Raw genomic sequence first — 13,739 nt, forward strand, 5'->3', positions numbered from 1 at the left:
CCGAGACGGGCGGTGTCTGATCGCGTCTTGGATGTGGTGGTGATTCTGGCCGGAGAAATATACAAAAGGCCTATTTTTGGCGTGGCGCTGGATGATCCCATGTGACCATGACTAGGACACGAATTTGTTCGTTTGTTAACCAAAGTTAATTCAGCATTATGTTTTTGTTTCGGTGATTTTGTACTCTGAGTACTTTCGGGTTGGTACCTTCTGCCTCCCTCTCTGGCTGTGCTCCGTCCGGGCTGATGACTCTGCATGCGTAATCAATCGCTTCCTAGCTGGCAAATCTGATTTTCAGAGGGACATCAAATCTGGATATCTATACCAATATATTAAATTAGAGTTGGTGGTGATGGTACGTCACTTCACCGATACGGATCTGCCACCGTTGTCCCACGCGCCTTTTAATCCCGGCTCCCGCGGTTCTCAAGCGCAGAAAAAACACGTACCGTTCAAAAAAAAAAAAGAAAAAACAGAACCCTCCTCGCTCCTCCTCTCCTACGAATCTCACCCCCACCCGATCCGGATCTCACCAGGCCCGCCGCCGCTCTTGGTCGCCTCCACCAACTTGTGAGCGTCGGCGGCGTCCATATGTGGAAGGCGGCTGCGGACCCGCGGCTCCGTCGCGCGCCCCGACCGCCGCCTCCACCGGCTTGTGTGCGCCGGTGGCTCCCCGCGGGACTTGGACGGCGATGGGATGAGCCTGAGGCCGGGATGGCGGTGGCCTCATGCAAGGCAGCAGGGACCCGGTCGGTGCGAGCCATCAGTGGCCCTCCCGACGGACAGCGGCGCGCGGGCACGGCGAACGGGCAGACAAGGCTGTGAAAGGGCGCACAGGCGTACCGGGCGGCAAGTGGGAGCAGGCGGCGCACGGGAGTGGACGGGCAGCAGGAATCTATGGGTGGAGGCGGTGCGCACAAGCGGACGGCCGCACAATGTTCGGTGGCGGGATAAATCGGGACGGGGAGAGAAGCGGGCGGCCGCGCAATGTTCGGTGGCGGGATGAATCGGGACGGGGAGAAGAGGAGTTTGCACTCAGGGTGAATGGAGAGAATAATCAGAGGGAGAGCGAGAGAAATTGAGAGAAGTTATTTGAGAAGCAAAATAGAGAGTAGGAGTAATAGAAGAGCAGAAACGCTGTTTTATACTGCCGGTTGCTTTACATGATGGCTGCTGCTTGCTGTCTTGATACCGATGCTTGCTGTTTAAATTTTAATGAAATTGCGGTTAGATTTTATGCGCAACCAACGGAGCTACCAGTGTGTTTCGTCAAGAGTACTGCCTCGATCAGGAACTTCTAGAGGTTGGGCGTACAAGACCTGCGACTGCGAGGAGGACGTACGCGGATCAAGGTCAAGTTATATGCGCAGGATAAAGATTTTGGGTTGGGCACTTGGGCCCAAGGTCAAGTTATATGCGCAGGATAAAGATTTGTGAACGAACGCGAGCGGCGAGACTATGAGAGAGAGTCAACGTGTCTACAAAAATGATTAAATCCAAATTGAGAGATCAAGCCTCTCTAAGCGCTGTCATGCATAACAATCCATCCCTGTGAACTACTACCATATCCTAATGATAAACTATTAGAATTAATTCCTTGAGACGCACAAGGAGATGGAATGGAGACAACCATGCCCGGTGCGCTCCTAATTCGTCCTTACATGCATGTGAGAATCCCAAAAGCGTTGATTGGGCGTGCAATTATCGCCATGATGCACGTACCCGCCGCTCGCAACGAATGGAGGCCGGATGCCTTGTGCTGAACGGAAGAAGAAGAAGAAGGAGAAGACGCCTTCTTCAGTTTCTTGTGCGACTTTTGCTGTTGGTTGCGGTCTCGCAGCTCGATAATGCATTGCAGCTTCGGCGCTGCCGAATTCAGCGCCGGACGTTACGGGCCGGCACCAGCTGGCCCAACATATAGGAGTACGTACGTACACACCGGTAGCTAGCTAACTAGGGCCGGGCGGCGGCGGCTGTACAGCGCAGAGGCACGAGGCATATATGGGATCAGCGCGCCGCGGTGCCAAGCCCGATGATATCGCGAGGCACGGCTGGCGCGCGAACGGCGAGATTCCAAAACCAGCCGAGGTGGATGTCTATAGTGCACCGAACCACCGAACGAGTAGACGGATTGATTAGCTGCAGGCCGATTGGAACTTTCGCCGTTCGGTGCATCTATCGACCATTCACCGTGACCAATGCACAATTAAGACCCGGAGAAACCAATTTTTTTCTTTTTCTTTTTGGAAACAGTTTTTTTTTCACAGATACGTACATACTCACCCATGAATCCTCACGCACGCATGTAATCCTATGAACACCTTTGACTTTGAGTCACTGAGTCAACGGATCTTGAGGTCGGTGAATTCATCATGTGTGTCTCGTTGTTAATGAGTACGTTACTTATTACTGAAAGAATAGCGTCAGTAAAATCTTGTGATAAATTCAGGTAAATGTGAGTTGCCAAGCCTAAGACAAGGGTTGTCTGTCTCTAGTGATTTGAGGCTCCAGGAAAAAATGGTAAAATAAGATCTAGAATTTTAAATGAATCCATATGATCACTATAGTTAGCATACTTTCATTGCAAAATCTATAATACATGGCATGATGCACCGATGGTTTAGGACTTTGGGAGTCGGAGGACGCTAGCGAACGACGATATACGACAGAAAGGGCGGGCGCATTTAGCCAAACAACAACAGAGATCAGGAGATGATAAGGTCGAGATTTGGAAGACGAGTAGACGAACAATACAAGTCTCCTGCACGACTCACGAGAAAATGAATAGATGCGAGTCCGCGACAGAATACAGATCGATCGATAGACTCACTGAAAACCGAGCGGATTGATCCGGTCCGACTAGGAGGGTACACGTTGTGCACAGGCCAACAAGGTGAGCATAGAAGGCCTGGACAGGGACATGGGTTGTTGTATTTTTTTTTTCTAATTAAATATGCACATCATGATTCATAAGTGTAATTTGGGGCCCTATGCAGGCGCTCACCTCACACACCCCGCCAACGGCCCCATCCATGACTTGAACTCGGTGGGCTACTTTCACCACAAGAAACCTAACCAACTGAGCATAAGTCTTGCTCCTGCACTCGTCGCCGCTGTGAGCGAGGCTTGATGTTTCCTATGGACCTTCGAACCATGTCATGGCCAGAAAGACGTTGTTGACGTAGAAGCCGAGAATTAGCTAGGTGCAGCAACAAAATGCCGATGACAGTGACCTGAGAAACATGTTGTTATTATCTCGAAGAAGAAGGCGACAAAAGAGCTAGATGACCACTCCAAATCTAGCCAAACAAATCTGGAGAGACCTGGCCTCAATAGATCTGCGATTAGGTCAAATGTGACCAAGTTTTGCCGATCGGAGAAACAAAATGTGACAATGAAAACTAAAAAGTATATCCCCACCCCCCGTCCATGGCTACAGTGGCCATGGTTTTAGCGGGGGAGGGGGATTGCAATGTGGCGCAAAATGGTGTTGGCCTGTGCCGATTGTTTCTGACATGCCGGGCCCGCCTAAGAGCTGGTTTTGTCACATACATTGTTGCGTTCTTATTTGCTTTTAGCTCTGAGCGTGGATCGTACCTTGTACTACATAGCAATTTTGCCCGTATACACCGGTGTGGGTAGTGTTGCTCTTATCCGGAGAATAAATAGGACGACGTACACTTATTATTGCGTAGCCGCGCTGCAAATATAGCTCGAAGTAGCGAAACAGAGCGACGAAAGCGAAGGACGAAGGAAAACACAAAACGGCTGCAGTTGAGTGTCGACATACGGCAGGGTCGTTGCCGTGAGGTTGCGTGGAAGCTTGGGTCAAGAAGCACAATCTGGGTTTTGGAATAGGAACGTGATCAGCTCGAACCACAAAATTGTTTTGACCTCCAGTGTGCGAAATGTATATGAAAATCGAGATTTGACACGACGCAGTGTCACGGGGGACGCATCAACTGTTTTTTGCATGGGCACCATCTCGTGACATCCAATCCCCAAACATGGACAGGGACGATGCTCAAGAAGCTGCTAGCAGCAACTCACAAGCAATTGGGGCCGGAACTATAACAACTTGGTACCCTGTTCAATGCAGGTGATCAGTGGCCACGGAGCAAATGCTCTAGTGTTGCTATGAGTACAGTCGAGGATCCGGATCTTTCACGAGGAATTAGCGTATCACATACCAAAAAAAAAACGCTCGAAAGAATCAACGTTGCACCTCCAAATGCAACCGGAGTCAACATTTCAAAATCAGAAGCGGAAACAAAACACCAGCATGAAGGTTACTTGCGGCCGAAAGAAGAAGGTTTTTCAGCCTTTCTCACCGGTGGCCAGGCCCACGGTGACCCACTAGTACGGGGCGCACCCGTGATAACGGAAACGGACCCCCAAACTGATATCCGGCGTAACGGGGGAAACTTTGACCTGACCCGCGGCGAGCAGCCAGCAAGGCGCGCACAACGGCACAAGCGCAAGTGCCGAAGCGCGTCGCGTCGCACCACCCAGCTCTGCGGCCAGGCCAGCCAACAATGCCAAGCGCGGCAGGTGCCGCCCGGTCTACGCACGGCGCCACCCTAAACTTAAAAACTCTAAAGCTGCGTCCCCCCACGCAAGAGCGCAAGATAAATACGCACTCCAAAGCGGCACACACACGCACGAGGCCCGAAACGCGAGCGCAAACAAACGCACCACCGCCGCGGCGCTTGCAAGTTGCAGCGGCAGCAGCAGCTCGACTTGTCTAGGCTGCCTGGAGCCAAGAGACATCAGACGCGCGCATTATTACATTGGCGCGTACCGTCGCCGGCCGCTGCGGTGGCGTGACAAGCTAAGAAGGGGATCAAGATTCAAGAAGCGAGCGCGCGGCGGGCGCCGGCCGTCGTCAATGGCGGGTCGCCGCCTGACGCTGCTGCTGCTGATGGCGGTGGCCGCGCTCTCGGCGGGCGCGAGCGGCAAGTCGGCGCGGTTCGAGCTGATCCGCAGCGGGCCGGCGTCCTTCCAGGAGATGGCGCTCCACGACCGCGACCGGGTGGCGTCCTTCGCCGCCGCGCGCGGGCGGCGGCACGGGCGTCGCGGCGCCCGGGAGACCGCGGCCGGATCGGCGTCGTCGTCGGAGTCTGCCTTCGCGATGCCGCTCACGTCCGCCGCGTACACGGGCATCGGGCAGTACTTCGTGCGGTTCCGCGTGGGCACCCCGGCGCAGCCGTTCCTGCTCGTTGCCGACACCGGCAGCGACCTCACCTGGGTCAAGTGCCGCCCCGCCAAGGCCGCGGCCGCCTCCACGAACTCGTCATCGTCGGCATCGGCTTCGTCCCCGCGGCGCGCGTTCCGGCCGGAGAAATCCAAGACGTGGGCGCCCATCCCGTGCGCGTCCGACACCTGCAGCAAGTCCCTCCCCTTCTCCCTCTCCACCTGCCCCACGCCCGGCAGCCCCTGCGCCTACGACTACCGGTCAGCCTTCTCACTGCTCATCATTCGCATTACGCACAAAGATTGATTTAGCACCAGTAGCACGAGGATTGGAATGGCGATCGGTCTGGGCGGGGCATGGTTTGGTTTGGTTCCCCGCATTGATGAGACGCGAGCAGCGGGAGCGACCATTAGTGGTTGGTTGGTGGGCGAGTCGGATGAATCTCGCTCGCATTGCAGAGCTCTCCTCCGGTCCGGGCAACGCGATGCAGGAGGGGGCCCCGGCCAGGGCCGCGTTTAATGTGCTGCCATTGATGATGCACGCAGCTCTGCTCCGGGCAGCCCCGGCCTGCCTCGCCTTACTGATACTGTCTACTAGTACCAGGCTACCAGCACCCAGTTGTACTACGAGTCTACTAGTGGCAGAGCACGGCATTGATGACTTCGGCCATATAGGTCGACGGTGTCCCTCTTCGTATGTGGACACTAGCACTTCGTATATGGAACTCCCTCCCCCATCTTTGAATCGCTCATCATCAATATGCCGCTGGTCTCAGGCGGCGGCGAAGTAGTCTTTGATCCATCTGATCGTCGCTTTCCCGGGGAGCATATTGAATGCGTCTTGCTCACACTCCATCACACCCAAGGACTCCCCTGTCGCACACACTGACATAGGATAGCCATCGTCCCTCTGCTCAGGAAGGCCATAATTAAACGGGAAAGAAAGAAAGAAAGAAAAATGGCATCCTAAAACCTATCCAAATGTTCTATTCGGTGGATATGGACATTTTGCATCCAAAATCATCTTTCAATGGCATCCCCTAAACGGACAAAATGACATGTTTGTCTGGACACATCCCCAAACTTGTCCCAAATTTGGAGGAGGTTTGGGGTGTCTGGACATTGTCCGGTGCTCTTTTTTGTCCGTCCGGACCCACAACAAGAGATGGGAAAAGTGAAAAGTAAAAGAGAAAGTATAAAGAGAAGAAAAAACTAATTTGGAAAAGAAAATTGGGGATGCGGTTGGGTGATGATGGTGGACATGGGAAAACATATGTCCCCTTGCTACTCCAAATTGCTACTCCAAATGACAAAAAGGTACATTTTGGGACAAAATACGGGTTTCATTGCAGCGGCTCTTATATCTCCCGATCGAGCTCGCGAAAGCGGATGGGCCCGACCGATCACATTAGCTGCTGCTGCTGCTGCATCAACATGCGCGCATATGCATTGGATCCCAACAGCGCCGGCCAGGGAGGGGCCGCTTCTCTTCTCCCATGCCGCGCAGGACATCTAGTTTTTTTTGTGTGTATTTCATATCGGTGTGGGTTCGCTTGCCGCATGTGCACGTTGCCGGGTGTTCATATCTAGGACTGGCAATCTGTTGTTTAAACAAGAGAACGGCAGCCGCCGCGCTCCTTTCGTTTCGACTCAGGCAGCTAGCGGCGAGCAGCAGCCGCGGTACTTTTAATACTCGTATATAGTACTGCTCGACTTTGCTTGCGGCGTCATGTGCACGATGGATTGGGTTATACTCCATCACCATCAGTGTCCGTGTCACGGTGTCAGGACAGTGAACATATTCCTTAGGAAAGGAGACACCGGAAAGGGAGTTTTTAAAACATCAAGACCGTATACGGTTGCAGATTAGTCTAGGGATTCCACGACAGTTAGGTGTACGTACGATATATGGAGGTCGTGAGGGATAGTGGGCACATAACATGGCGTCTCGCTGAAGGTCCAAAGAAAGAACAAACAGCGAGCACGCACACCCATACTGTCATGGACTGGGGTTAATAACATGCGTGTCGCCAACATGCAGCGCTTGTAGACTGTTCTTGTACTGGCCTACAGGGAAATCTTGTTGCCTGCCTGTTTGTGAAAGCAAGACATGTGGAGCGCCCCACTCTCTCCTCTCCCTGCCTACTACTACTCTGTATCAAAGGATATGGAGTAATACCAGGCTCTGTTTCTTCAAAGAAACCATGTTTCCTGCAGAGATTTTGCTATCCAACGTCAAAAGTCAAGTTTCCTACCAAAGCATATGTGTATCTGATCAATCAGTTCATGGGAGTGCAAAGAAAGGGCAACTACCTCAACCGGTAAAGCTAATAAATTATTCCGTGGGAGACTTGGACCATACCTGGGCCACGTTCTGTTTGGTCAAAACTGTTTTTTTTTTGCGGGGGTCTTTTGACCAACATAAATTAGCAATCCTCCGGTTCAAATGCGCTGTACTGTAGTACTGCTCAATCAGGTAGTGGTAAAACAGATGAACTATGCGGCGCTGCTCACCAATCAGGTCGGCATGCAGCGCCATTGACGCTGGTGAAGAGTGAAGACATGACATAGTGTCCGTGTTAGGTCCACCTTGTTGGGATCCTTTGCGATCAGTTCATGGAAAGGCATCACCCTTTCCACCTGTTTAATGATTGTGCTGGAGACTGGAGAGGAGAGGATCGCTTGCAAGCGAGTCCTTTGTACTGGTGCACAAGCATACTCACCGAGTATATCCTAGTGGGAATTGCACGGTTTCAGACAGGCGGTCACCCGGTCAAACCTGGTGTTTCAGGAGATGTTTTGATGAGATTACGATCAAGTAGCTGCACTTTACGAGTAACATAACATAGAGTATTTTGTTCGAGCGAGTGATGAGATCCTCGAATCGCGGCATGTGCCCGTGCACGTCAGATCGCAGTCGCTTATTCTACTGGATGTGTTGCAGGTACAAGGATGGGTCGGCGGCGCGCGGCACGGTGGGCACGGAGTCGGCGACCATCGCGCTGTCGTCGTCGTCGTCGTCGTCCAAGAACAAGGTGAAGAAGGCCAAGCTCCAGGGCCTGGTCCTGGGCTGCACGGGCTCCTACACCGGCCCAAGCTTCGAGGCCTCGGACGGCGTCCTGAGCCTGGGCTACAGCAACGTCTCCTTCGCGTCCCACGCCGCCTCGCGCTTCGGCGGCCGCTTCTCCTACTGCCTCGTCGACCATCTCTCCCCCCGCAACGCCACCAGCTACCTCACCTTCGGCCCAAACTCCGCCCTCTCCGGCCCGTGCCCCGCCGCCGCCGGGCCCGGGGCGCGTCAGACGCCGTTGGTGCTCGACAGCCGGATGCGCCCCTTCTACGACGTCAGCATCAAGGCCATCTCCGTGGACGGGGAGTTGCTCAAGATCCCGCGCGACGTCTGGGAGGTCGACGGCGGCGGCGGCGTCATCGTCGACTCCGGCACCAGCCTCACGGTGCTGGCCAAGCCGGCCTACCGCGCCGTCGTGGCCGCGCTCGGCAAGAAGCTCGCCCGCTTCCCGCGCGTCGCCATGGACCCCTTCGAGTACTGCTACAACTGGACCTCGCCGTCGCGCAAGGACGAAGGCGACGACCTGCCAAAGCTGGCCGTGCACTTCGCCGGGTCGGCGCGGCTGGAGCCGCCGTCCAAGAGCTACGTGATCGACGCGGCGCCCGGCGTCAAGTGCATCGGCGTGCAGGAGGGGCCATGGCCCGGGATCTCCGTCATCGGCAACATCTTGCAGCAGGAGCACCTCTGGGAGTTCGACCTCAAGAACCGACGGCTCAGATTCAAGAGGTCGCGGTGCACGCACTCGTGATTATGGGCGTGCAGCGCGGATCGCTCCAACCACTAGTTCTGTTTTTTTTTTTCTCCTTGTGGTGGTGGTGGTCTGCTCTCGCTGATTAATTATATTTTTTTGTCCCGTGTTCAGGTGCTACTGCTAATGCGATGAGAAATGTGCTTCGCAGAAATGATAGTAGTAGTAAGCTGTAAAATAAGTTTTATGTTCTTTTTTTCTGCCCATTTGGTGTTGTTCATCTCGGTGAATATAATGTCTAGAGCTCGATCGTTAATTTGTTTCATCATTGTGCATTGTGTCAGCCGTAATCCTTTCAGTCTACATTTCTACACGCCACGCCTCCTCGGAGGCCCTTTCAAAACATTTGACTCTATCAAATCTGACGTGTGTTGAGTGTTGACACGATGGAACGTGACCAAACGATGGTCTGTCAATCCATGAATCTGGTGCCGATGGATTAAGTTCTAGATATATTCTGAAAATATGGGGCAGATTGCAGTAGAACCAAATTCGGGTTTTGTCTAAAAAAACATTTGTAAAGCTGAACATCACAGCCCAATAAAATAGCCCAGATTGGGATCGGGGCTTTGGCAATGTCATTCCAGCAATCCAGCACCAAAGTGCCCCGAGAACAGAGAGTCCCAAAGTCCCGAGTTCCTGACCAAGAGAAAAACAGAAAATCCGGCCGGAGACCCCGAGAAATGGCAGCCGCCGGCCCACCCACGCAGCCGCCGGCACCGCACCCGTCGGTGGCGCCGCTGCTGTTCCTGCTGGGCAAGTGGCGCGGGGAAGGCGAGGGAACCTTTCCCACCATCAACCCCTTCCGCTACGGCGAGGAGATCCTCTTCTCCCACAACCCCTCCAAGGTACGGTACGCCATACCTGGCCATTGGTGTCCCTTCGATGGCGAACTTTTTGCCTTTGGTTAGCTGATTCTGGGAACATGTCGACGTTGGTGCACCCAGCCGGTGATCTCGTACACGCAGAAGACGTGGAAGGCGGCGTCCGGCGAGCCGATGCACGCCGAGAGTGGGTACTGGCGGCCCACACCCGACGGCTCCGTCGAGGTGGTCATCGCCCAGAGCACGGGCCTCGTCGAGGTCCAGGTGCGTTCGTACTGCCTGCCCACTGGATTATTTTAAGCATAGTTTTGCTCATGCTAGATTGAGCATCATATGCATTTTGATTCCTACTTTATCATTTGTAACTTGTAAGGTAGGCTGCCCATGCTCAGTTTGATGTCTGCATAGGGCAGTTTATTTGGTTCATATCTGAAGATTCTGAACTGGCTACTGAACAACAACTTTTAGTTGCTTGCACAAGTAGATTTAGATATGTGAATTACCTGACCTGTTAAACTGTGCTAAGAAGACATTGAAACCGTTGTCATTACTGGTGTGGAGTTGTGGTCAATGCACATTTGTGGACCCTTTTGGGTGTGAAAGGAGTCCTATGTTTGTTAAACTTTGGTTTTAGTTTCTTCTACAACTTCGCTTCTAAAATTGCAGAAGGGTTCATATGATGCTGAAAACAAAACGGTGACGCTCCAAAGCGAACTTGTTGGCAATGCATCAAAGGTACTTCTCTCGTATTACCATCATCCATTTAGGGTGTCTATTACCACACCACAGGATGTTCAAATGGTTAACTTTGACTTGACTTGCTTCTAGTATGCTGAGACATGGCTAACTGCAAAGTTTAAGTTCAGGGTTTTCTTTTTTGCTTTCACCCTCCGAGGCAAATATAACAATTTTGCTCTTCGGGGATCAACTCTGTGCTTACACCGTGTGATCAATCTGTCCAAAAGAGGTAATCATCTTTAGTTAGTCAACGACTCAACGCTGAGTAGGACGGGATCATATTGTTCATCTGTTCAGGTTTAAACTGACAATATTTTAATCTTCTACACAGACTTATAAGTTGTGAGTAGCTAATACTGAAATTTTGCACCCAGAAATCCACATTTGAAAGGAATGAATATAGTTGCAGATTTGCTAACTCTTAAAGCAATGCCCTACTATCCTTTACAGTCGTCTCATTTGTTTAAAGTACAGAACTATGACATTCAGATCTGCTGTGGTCGTGAATAGAAGTACCCCCTCTTCTAAATATCTACTAGTAAGTCCGCACGTGCACGCACGTCCCTCAAGTTTATGCACTATTTTGTTCTCTGATAAAGTTTATGCAATCAACAATGCCTCGTAAAATTTCAAGTACAATTAACCTGCAAGATCATATACTATATTGGTAAAAATCAAATAATCCACCATATACAGGTTAAAGTACCAATCCTTGGTCTACAGCAACACACATGTATCCACCTTGATGAACCCACTGATCACAAGCGCCTCCTTGTGTCTAATCCAGATGAATATACACGAATTGATTCTATAAGCATGCAAAAGCTACATGTTCGAGATTGAATTCTGAGTACCATTTGTTGATAAAACAGAGAAAGAGAACAAATGGTTAGCATAAGCAAAATCTTCGTTCCCAGAAAGCTTATACGGAGTATAATAAGATGGTGCATGAAAATGCACACAATAAAGGACTTTCAGTGTCGCAAAAATCCTGTATCCATGGGAACTGAAGTTGGAACTTAGAATTGTGATGATTTTTCCAAGATAATCCATCAGGTATTGTTCTAGCAGATGCGAAATGAATCATGGAGAATGCTAAGTAGTAACTGTTAATGTATTTCATACACAGCTTAGCCCCAGCCTTCAGATACATCATGTGAGCTATCTACCATTGCACACTAAGCGTGTTATCACAACTTTCTTTCCTACCATCACTACCAACGCTTTTATTTTAACACTTAATCAAGGGTTAGCTTACTACCAAAAACCACTGTATGGCAGACTGCATAATATACATGATTTTGTAAAAGGCAAATAACATAATCCTACTCCTAAAAAGGGGAAATCAATGAGCATTCTGCAACAATCAATTCCCTAGTTGCTGCAAAGCTAAAATCCTCATATTTTCTCTGCTCCACAATACAATAACCGTCATACTCATGCATATGATGAACTGCAGCCGCACAACTGTGTCAGACCTCGCGTTTTTTGCTGCCTCCCTGAGCTCTGCAAATCCTCCTGCAAGCACACGAATTATCCTCATCTGGCCATTGGCTTTGGTACCTCACATGGGAGAGTGCAGGCCACCGTTGACAACCACAAAGCAATTAGCTCGCTCGGTCGCTCCCCTGTGCTTCTTCTCCCGTTCGTCCACTCTGCACGATGGAAAATGAGATCGCTCGGTGGCTGCGAACGGGATCTGCAAACCTGGGTGTCAGGCCGGTTATTGGAAAGGAGGAGTATGACGGGGGGGATACAAGGACTCGATGGCGGGCGCAGCGCGGCTCCATGACTCCATCCATTGGGGACCCAGGTCGGGGGCCCTACCGCGGGATCGGTCCCATCACTGCGAGCGGCGCGTGGGGAGGGGGTCTGGCGGCAGCAGGCGCGGGCGAGCACGGCGGCGGGCCAGGCTGGCGGCGCCAAGGCAAGGCAGCGGCGGGCCTCCTTGTCCTATCAAGAGGTTGCATTGTTCGTGGACAACAATAGGAAGAGGTCACGTGATTAGCGCGCGGAGCAGCGTTGGAGAGAGGGTCGGGAGAACAGAAGAAAGTGGGCCGTTTGATTAGCGCGTATGGATGATTCAGATTTTATTTTCCTGCCAAGTTGGTGCCTTTATAAGTATATAAGTAGACATTCGTTTGGGGTTGTTTTAAGTCAAACTTTGTCAACTTTGACCGACTTGTAGAAAAAACCAAAACACCAAGCTATTATCATTAGGACTACTATTAAGTATATTTTCATATTGCATTGGTTCGGTATTACATATGTTGGTATTTTTATCTATAAGATCGGTCAAAATTGACGAAGTTTGAATTAGGACAAACCCAAATGTGCAGATATTTAGAAACGGGCTTCAATTTTGTGGCAGTTTTCATTACTTCACAGCATTTCAGACCAAATGTAAACATTCAAGTCTATCTTGAAGACACTACGATATGAAACTTCATAGGAGATGACGTCAGTGTGTTGCTAGTGTTTTGGAACTCTGCTCTATGCCCATATGGTTTGAATATTGTAGTGTCCTAATAAGGTGTCTACAACGAACCTCCTGTGCGCCTGTATAATTGGACTGTACACTAAGCGAATAACTCCAGCCATCTACAGAGCTGAAAGATACATTTGGTGTATACGTGCCATATATTATGGAAAAATAATATTGCGTAATTTTGCCAGGTAAAGCAGATCACCAGGGCCTTTAAGATGGTGGATGGGGAGCTCTCGTACGTTGTTCAGATGGCAACAATCACAAACAGTCTACAGCCACATCTGAAAGCCCTTCTCAAGAGGATTTGAGATATCTCCTCGAGTCCAGTGGAATCTATGTTTTGAAGAATGATATTTGAGTATTTCTTAGTAAGTTTGGTACTTAAAAGTCAAATTTGACTTAACTAGAAATACCCTTCTTCCAAACTTACATTACGGGAACCTGCTCGTAGGAGCATGATATGTACGAAAACAAATGACATTCATTTCTGACCTGTAGTAAGAGATATTACAGGGCTCTTAACTTGTATACATTTTCTTGGAGATGTTGCTATGTAGACAAATGCTTTAGGAAATTTTCATTCAGTGCGTCCGTGGGGTAGAGATTACAACGCATTTGCTGTGACCCGTGTTATTGTATTATAGATGATAAATCACGAGTTAAGGTACCACAAAAACA

At 50.7% G+C, this 13,739-nt stretch overlaps 2 protein-coding genes across 5 annotated transcripts; both read left to right on the forward strand.

Moving 5' to 3' along the window:
* Nucleotides 1–4,593: 4,593 nt before the first annotated feature.
* On the forward strand, nt 4,594–9,279 carry LOC100831027 (aspartic proteinase NANA, chloroplast). Of its 2 annotated transcripts, none has more exons than XM_003566944.4 (2): nt 4,594–5,454; nt 8,138–9,279. In XM_003566944.4, the coding sequence occupies exons 1-2, from the start codon at nt 4,889–4,891 to the stop codon at nt 9,009–9,011; spliced, it is 1,440 nt and encodes a 479-aa protein (XP_003566992.1). In that variant the 5' UTR covers nt 4,594–4,888; the 3' UTR covers nt 9,012–9,279. The 2 variants fall into 2 exon arrangements, with proteins under 2 accessions (XP_003566992.1, XP_014753587.1); XM_014898101.1 differs by lacking the exon at nt 4,594–5,454 and adding an exon at nt 5,461–8,028.
* Nucleotides 9,280–9,569: 290 nt separating this feature from the next.
* LOC100831333 (UPF0678 fatty acid-binding protein-like protein At1g79260) lies at nt 9,570–13,617 on the forward strand. 3 transcript variants are annotated; one of them, XM_024459195.1, is made up of 5 exons: nt 9,570–9,859; nt 9,959–10,099; nt 10,502–10,570; nt 11,048–11,111; nt 13,250–13,389. In XM_024459195.1, exons 1-4 carry the CDS (start codon nt 9,587–9,589, stop codon nt 11,081–11,083), a joined length of 519 nt encoding a protein of 172 aa, XP_024314963.1. In that variant the 5' UTR covers nt 9,570–9,586; the 3' UTR covers nt 11,084–11,111; nt 13,250–13,389. The 3 variants fall into 3 exon arrangements, with proteins under 3 accessions (XP_024314963.1, XP_024314962.1, XP_010232141.1); XM_010233839.3 differs by lacking the exon at nt 11,048–11,111 and having other exon boundaries at nt 9,580–9,859; nt 13,250–13,617; XM_024459194.1 differs by lacking the exons at nt 10,502–10,570; nt 11,048–11,111 and having other exon boundaries at nt 9,572–9,859; nt 13,250–13,603.
* The last annotated feature ends 122 nt before the right edge of the window (nt 13,618–13,739 follow it).

Source organism: Brachypodium distachyon, chromosome 2, assembly GCF_000005505.3.
Source record: "Brachypodium distachyon strain Bd21 chromosome 2, Brachypodium_distachyon_v3.0, whole genome shotgun sequence".
Classification (NCBI taxonomy): Eukaryota; Viridiplantae; Streptophyta; class Magnoliopsida; order Poales; family Poaceae; genus Brachypodium; species Brachypodium distachyon.

What these genes read in the sequence shown, in the direction of transcription:
- LOC100831027 (XM_003566944.4), top strand. Translation starts at nt 4,889, where the DNA reads ATGGCGGGTCGCCGCCTGACGCTGCTGCTGCTGATGGCGGTGGCCGCG. An exon ending in CCCTGCGCCTACGACTACCG is followed by an intron (nt 5,455 to 8,137) that starts GTCAGCCTTCTC and finishes GATGTGTTGCAG; the next exon opens with GTACAAGGATGGGTCGGCGG.
- LOC100831333 (XM_010233839.3), top strand. Translation starts at nt 9,587, where the DNA reads ATGTCATTCCAGCAATCCAGCACCAAAGTGCCCCGAGAACAGAGAGTC. An exon ending in CGGGCCTCGTCGAGGTCCAG is followed by an intron (nt 10,100 to 10,501) that starts GTGCGTTCGTAC and finishes CTAAAATTGCAG; the next exon opens with AAGGGTTCATATGATGCTGA. An exon ending in TTGTTGGCAATGCATCAAAG is followed by an intron (nt 10,571 to 13,249) that starts GTACTTCTCTCG and finishes TAATTTTGCCAG; the next exon opens with GTAAAGCAGATCACCAGGGC.